This window comes from Cryptomeria japonica, chromosome 7 (genome assembly GCF_030272615.1).
Source record: "Cryptomeria japonica chromosome 7, Sugi_1.0, whole genome shotgun sequence".
NCBI classification, from domain to species: Eukaryota; Viridiplantae; Streptophyta; class Pinopsida; order Cupressales; family Cupressaceae; genus Cryptomeria; species Cryptomeria japonica.
In genome coordinates this window covers 119,210,475-119,218,052 of record NC_081411.1, presented here as the reverse complement: position 1 = coordinate 119,218,052, position 7,578 = coordinate 119,210,475, and the positions used below count along the sequence as shown (strand labels likewise).

The window sequence follows — 7,578 nt, the reverse complement described above, 5'->3', positions numbered from 1 at the left end:
TCGAATGGGGGGAATTTTTCCTCACATGAGGTTTTGTTCTTCTCATTCATCATTGAGAAAATTGTATGCTTTCATCTCTCTTTTGAGGGGTGATTTTTTCCCATTGGGTTTTTCTCCCTTTATCCATTTGTTAGAGATTGAATTGCATTGGTTTGCATGCATTTGCATTTCTACATGGGTACCTAACATGGCCTTGTAGATGGGACCCATCATCCATTGTTAGCTTAAGTGCATCCCCCTAAGTTGCACTTAAGGGAGGGTGTTGGTGTAATTATTTATTCATATAGGATATAATTTCACCTTACTTAATTGGACTTAGGTAAATGCATAACATCATAGTTTGCATATGAGACACTTAGGGATGTGCATACATTGGGAGTGTGTATGTAGGAGATATTCCACCTTTTATGGTGTGATATTGTTGTTACTTTATCATATCCTCTTATTGCAGGATGATAATTCCACCTTCACTGAGTGATCCAACTCATTTGGAATATTTTCTTATTTCTCCTACCTACCTTTGCATCTCATTGAGCCACATGTCATCTTTGTGTTCTCTCTTGTCTCTTAGCCTTTCCTTTATAAAAAGTCTCATCTACATTGTATATAATTCTTGATGATCTAGTTGATCAGTATTTTACATCATTGATAGGAATACAATTTAATTCTTGTTATATTTTGTTCTCTCTTATTTGGCTATCAATTGGACTCTAGATCTTGGCAAATTCTCACAGAACTTCATAAACAAATTGGATATTTATTTGGTTTTTTCAAGAAAAAAAGTCATGGAGCATAAATTTTCTATCTACTTTTTTAATACTCTTAAACTTATTTTGCTAAGGATTACCAATATTTTGAGATTTCAAGTTAGATCCCTCACTTTGGTTTACCTTGGTGTTCCTATTGCAATGGCCACTCAACTTAAGGGGTATTGGAAAGAGATATTGGACAAGTTGTGTCTAAGAGTACATCACTAGACTCATAGACAACTCTCCACTATCAGGAAGGTGGCACTTCTGTAGTTAGTGATACAAGCTCTCCCTATTTTTAGGAGCTTTGTTTAGGTGGCCCCTAACTATTTTATTAAGGAATTTGATGCTCTTTCTCAACATTTCCTCCAAAGTGGTAATTTTACCTCTTGTAAATGAAGTTTAGTTAATTGGGAGTCTATGTGTCAACTGAAGAAAGAGGGTGGGCTTGGTCTTTGTTTAACTACTTTGTATAGGAAATTTTTAACTACTCAATTATATTACCAATGGTGCACAAGATAGGATCAACTGTAAGCTATAATTCTTACTAATAAGTATGTAAAAGGTTTTGATACTTTAAATGTTCCCTTTTGTTTTGGAGGGTGATGGATATTCAATTTGGCATACTTTGAAGACAAGGACACAACTCATAAAAACATGAGCTTTCTTTGATCTATCATAGAGGGTCATCAACTTTGATTTGGTTGGACTTTGGGAATGGTCTTTGTCTTATCCTTCGAATGTATCAACACTTGTAGTACCTTTGTAATAGTTTTATTGAATTTGGATGGTGCAAAGTGGTATATTATTAAACTATTCAATATTTAGGACAAGTTGAGGTTTAGAAATGGAAGGATCCTCGAGAATGGTCACTTGGAGGGACAAAAGGAGATTGGCAAGAGTTATCTCAGATTCTTGTTAGTAGGGAACATAATTCCTTTATAGGAAATGATACCTTGGCATGGGGTAATGATCCGATAGATATGTACTTAGTGGTTGGGGGTACTTGAAGCTTGTTAGACAAATGTATGCTAGAGTATGGATTCCATGGTGAAAATAGCTGTGAAAAAATAATTCTTGGCCCGATTTTATTTTCTTCTTATCATTGGTTGTTTAAAATCAATGTCTTACTTGAGATAATTAATGCAAGTGTGGCTTACAAGGACTGCCCATTTGTTTAATCTATCTTAAAATTGAATAATGTGTTCCTAATATTTTCTTTCGTGTACTTTATCTTAGGGGATTTGACATCTCTGGTAGGGAGTTTGAAATTAGGCTTGTTTGCATGCCTCATCATTGGTTGACTTTTGGATTTCGTTTTGTCAACCTCCAGTTAAGACCTATTTCTTCAAGTAGTGGTGGTTATGAGGTCTAATTTAATGTTATGGCATCTTTTATTGGAAATTAATAGTAGGATATTTCAAGGTGTGAAGTTCATTGTCTAGTAATTGGGCTAGAAAATTGTTCACACACTTTAGGAGATTGTTTTGGGTAAGTGTGATCTTTTTGGTGTGATAGATTCTAGTGATGTAGATATTTGTATAAGGTTGAGCTTCTCTACTCATGGAAGATCGGTTGTGTGAACCAATGACTTCCTCCTCCTCAAGGAGTTCTTAAGATAAATACTATTGGTTCTTCTAGGAGGAATCTTGGCCATGCAAGTCTTGGTGGTATTAATAGAGATCTAGTCTAGTGATGTTTTATTTTTCTTTTCCATTTATAAAAGGTTTGAAATGGATAACTTCATGGTGAATATGTTAAATGAGAAGAAATTGGATTCTACTAACTAGCATTTAGCTATAGTTCTTATTCATATTTTGACTGAGTAGGTATTTTGCCTTTGTTACCTTTTCATGCATTCCCTTAGAGTAGAATAGAGTAGAAAATTACCTATCCAAATGAGTATCTGAAAAACTATATGGCTCGAATGTTGCAAATTCAGGATATTTTCATTTGGATTTATCTCATATGTTGGAGCAATTATTTGTGGAAGATACAAATTTGTAGTTTTTTTTTTCGTTGTTGGTTCACTATCAGTTTTTGTTTTGTATTTTTCTTTTGTGATTAATAAACTTTTACCCCTTTTGTGAAAAAAATTAAAGAGTTAAGGAATAAAATTTATAATATTTGATAACTAATTTGTAGTAGTGATTTGATTATTGTTACATTTATGTAATTTGAATGAATTTTAAGTGTTCATTACTATGTTTTTTACAAGGAAACAATCAAGTTCTTTTGATAACTTAGTTGGAATCCTTAAGAGAGAAAAAAAAAAAGGAAGCATGTAGATAGTATGCTTCAAATTGTTGATTAAATATTGGTGATCATGGACTAGATACCATCCAAAGAAAAGTAGTGAGCAAAATGTGAATGAGCTAAAGATGAAAACAAAGGTGTAATGATGTAGCATCAACCAAATCTCAACGTCAACAAATTATAAATTCTAATAAATATGGTATATTTTGACACTTTGCATATGAACGTTGAAAAAAAAATGAGTCCAAATACAATAATAAAGAAGGTGACTTTAACATTGATGAGGATTATATAATTTTTAACATCGATAATCTTAATTTGTATATTTCATATGCTATCTTTAATACTAAAATAGATAATGCAATGCTTTGTTAATATATTTAGAGTCATTTATTGTCATGTCATGTATTGCATATTTGTTTAACTTCATCCATGACAAAAGTGATGATAGTAAGTTTTATCTATGGGATGATAGGTCTCATGATATGAAAGGCTATGATGATATAAGTCTTATGTTACCTAGTAGATGTGTAAGACTACTGGTGAATGTGATGTATGTTCTAAAAATTAAGAGAAATTTAATATCTTCTTTAGCATTTATAAATCAATAAATAGAACTTAAATTCTCAAAGATGAGTTTTCAATGGCAATATCAGTGATATTAATGAGTGTAAATAAAGACTCATCATAGATGAGGTATGACTACTTGAGTTTTTGATATCTTGTTTCTCCACATCGAAAAGAAATGATACAAGGTCTTCTAATTTTTAACAATGACCATATTTTGCAATAGTTTACACTATTAAAAAAACATAAGAAGTAATTTCCTATATAAGATAAATTAAAATATAAATAAGTATTCTTGAATTAATACATCTAAATGTGTTTGATCTTATGAAAATGGAATCACTCTAAAATGCACATTAGTTTGTTCTCTAATGAATAAGTAGAAACTCTAGTGTTTTTGTAAAATATTATGGATAAAAGTCTCTAGAATTTTCCCAATAATGATTTAATGAAGTAAGAGTTGTCCAATTTTTTACATAAATAAATATGATCATGAAAAAGTTTCTTTGATTTCGTTGTATTTTTTATTCTTTCATCATATCATAAACTAGTATAGGGCTGATTTGTGACATCTAAAGAGATTTGCATATGAATTTAAAATAAAGTATCTTGGATAGATGTATTATTATTTAAGAATTATAGTGTGGAAGAAAGATTGTACGAATTTGGTTAGTCAAATATGTATGAAACTTGTATAGAGGTTTCATATGCATGACTACAAGTTAATATAAGCTTCATTAGAATATTTGTTATGTTTTCTATTGATGATGAAAAAAATTCAAGTAAATAGAAATTTGTATAGACAATTGATTGGATAGTTTGAACTACTTACCCAAAATAGGACTTTTGATATTGCATATTCATTTAACATACTTATCAAATTCTTGGTTAAACCTTTTAATTCCTAGTAGGAAACAATAAAGAGATTCATCTAATACTTATGGGAAACCACTACTATCTTTTTTAATATATCAATTATTTGAATATTAAGTTGAGGGTTTATTTAGATTTTAGCCGAGTTAGGGATTCATATGATAGAAAATCTACCACTGGTTATATATAAATATATGATTATGTCTTGGAGTAACAAGAAGTCACTCATTGTTTCACTATCCTCTACTAAATCTAAGTAGAAAGAACTAGGTAATAGCACCAATAAAATTGGTTGACTAAAGTCTACTCTTGAATATATAGATGGAACAAAACTAGACCAACTCGATCAAGTATGTAACAATCAAAGTTCAATTAAACTAGTGAAGAATCTTAATATGCTATACCAAAATATATTGGGATTCAATTAAATTTTGTGTGAAAAAAATTTCAATTCCAAGAGACATAATTGTTGTATTGCCACACAAAGGCAAGTATGGCTGACGTATTTACTAAGCCTTCATGTAAGAAAAAGTTTGTACAATCTAAAAGTATGCTATGGGTTTGAGAAAACTCAATTATCCAATAAGGAGTGTTAGAATTAATGAATAATTAATATGTTCACATGTTCAATATTCTACATACTATATTGTGTGGTTAAGTCAATAGATATTGAAGATCTGTCATTGCAAGGTAATTTATCGTCAAGCAATTCCAATCAGATATTATGTTAGAATTTAGTTCTATAAAAAAATTTTAAAAAAATTAAAATCTAACCATTGAAGATTAACTACTAGACTTTAATGATATCATCGTCCTTTTTATTTTCATGTTTTCCTATATTAAGAAAAATGGTAGCAACAAAAATTTCACAAGAAATATGCTACGATCTAACTATCCAAATGTACCTCTGTCACGAAACTGTGATGGAAGAGGATTCCTTCGATTTTACTTTCGAAACAAAATTAACAATACTCTTCAGCACCATCTCCTCGTCACTATAATATACACAACAACACAGAAACGAAACAAAACAAAAGAAACGTTGCTTAAAATGACATATAAACACAAAATTAAAGAAAAACATGCAGGAGACAATTATTCTGGACTGTATTTTATACTCACTCGTTATTATCAATGGTTTGACCCTTAACAAGTGAAATAATGCTGAGCGCATTCTTCCACTCCTGAAGCTTTTGTCTGGTGTATCTTCCCTTCTTTTCATGCGTGGAAAATGCGTCTGCGAAAACTCCTTTAGCATACTGAACATCGTCAGGTTGAAGATGATAGAAAACGGGAACAATTTGGGTGCCAGTTGTGAGCATAAATGAAAGCTCTTCCAAACACCATGGGGATTGTGCGTAATTCGGTGAGAAGATAGCTATATGAAGCTTAGCACTGCTCATCGCCGCTTCTAGTGCTGTAGGCAGTAACTCCCCCAATTCAAGCTCTTTTGAATCCCATGCCAATCAGAGTATTATAGAGAGGGTTGGCGAGGGTTTCTTTAACATCGATGCCACGATGATTAATAAATACATCATAGGGCGGCTTTTCCATTGGCATTGATGTCCCACAAGTATACAGAGATGGTGCAACTTCTTCAAAACCATTTGTAGGTTGATCATTAGAGATAGGCGTAACTGACGCTGAATTGGCACGACTAAACACAAAGAAGGAAGAAATGAAAGCAAAACAATCAAAGATGCATGAACAGAGGCGTTTAGGCGAGGGTTTAGGAGAACTACGGGGACAAGGTTTAAGCTCTTGAGAAACATTAGTTGGCTCATTCATGGTTTGTTCCGCACTGGTAGATGCCATACGTTTGGAAATTTGACAAAGAAAAAGAGAAAGGAAACCAAGGAAAGTAGAATGAAAGGATTTTCACGTTTTGTAACTGTGCCCTTGTTAAACTGCACTGGATTTGGATTACTTAGGAGATGCAGATGCATCTAAGAGGTAAATAGTTTATTGACAAGTTGTCTCAGACCATTCGAAATTAAAATTTCAATAATTATGTAAATGGTATGTTGACGTGTTGTTTTCTGAGCATTCCTATTTAAATTTTCAACAATTAGTAGTACAAAAGAGACGACATGATCGATCCAAACAATAAAACAAACCTTGCTTAGAGCGGTGTTTTGGACTTTATGAGTATAAGAATTTAAGAAATTATATAATATCACAAATAAATTGTATGTATTAATGTTGATGATCATTTTCAAAGATATATATGATTAATAAAAATATGTATATCTTTTTAATATTTTAATGTTTAATCTAATCATAGTTTGTTTTTATACAATTATGATAGGTTGCTATTGATACCAATATTTGTTATATAAATGTCAATTCAAACATTGAATAATATGTATTGAATGTATTGTAACAACATGAAAATACATCAATGAATTGTAAGGTAAAATAATTCTTATTTTTTAATTAAGAATTTTGAAGACATAATTCCAATTCTAAATATTTTTATTTTTAATATAATGTTGATCAACAAAATTAATTAATTTTCTTATTACAAGTGTTTGTTTACAAGAAATATAAAATATGAATATAATTTACTAACAATAACATAGAATAATTATGCTTTCGAAAAAAAAAAGGTAATCTTTATAATAGTGGAATCCATATGTCCATTCTTATTGTAAATTTATTTTTGTGTCTATTATGTAAAATATCTCAAAATATTTACATATTAACAAATGACACAATCTCATATAAACTGGGGAACTCACTTGCATACTATGCTTCACTTACTTACATAGCCTCTTATTTATCACTCATATTTATGTATAAGTGCATTTGAAAATATTCATCTAAATTATGTATGCATGACACTTAATAATTTTAATGTTGTGAGCTATTTGTATGGTTATGAGGTGAATTCTAGACTCGTAAATTTCAGATGTGATTTCTAAATATTCAAAATTTAAATTGTAATGAGTTTACATGAATCATAAGTATTTGTTTTATTTGAAATCATTCAACTATTTGAATTGGAGAATCAGATTGTACAAATAGTTATTAAGTAAAGAGGATTATAAATGAAAAATTCAAAAAAAACTAAACTAGACCACCGTAAAATAAAAAGAAAATAAATAAATTGAAAAATCAATCTAAAACAAAA

At 30.5% G+C, this 7,578-nt stretch overlaps 1 protein-coding gene across 1 annotated transcript; it reads right to left on the bottom strand.

Annotated features, from left to right (window-relative positions):
• Nucleotides 1-5,355: 5,355 nt before the first annotated feature.
• LOC131856498 (protein PHLOEM PROTEIN 2-LIKE A8-like) lies at nt 5,356-5,848 on the bottom strand. Its single transcript, XM_059208294.1, has 2 exons — nt 5,568-5,848; nt 5,356-5,440 (listed from the first exon to the last, which is right to left on the bottom strand). The coding sequence occupies exons 1-2, from the start codon at nt 5,846-5,848 to the stop codon at nt 5,356-5,358; spliced, it is 366 nt and encodes a 121-aa protein (XP_059064277.1).
• Between the last annotated feature and the right edge of the window lie 1,730 nt (nt 5,849-7,578).

Coding starts and splice junctions, on each gene's coding strand:
- LOC131856498 (XM_059208294.1), bottom strand. CDS start 5,848: ATGAGCAGTGCTAAGCTTCATATAGCTATCTTCTCACCGAATTACGCA. Junction 5,441..5,567: donor CAAACCATTGATAATAACGA/GTGAGTATAAAA, acceptor TGTATATTATAG/TGACGAGGAGATGGTGCTGA.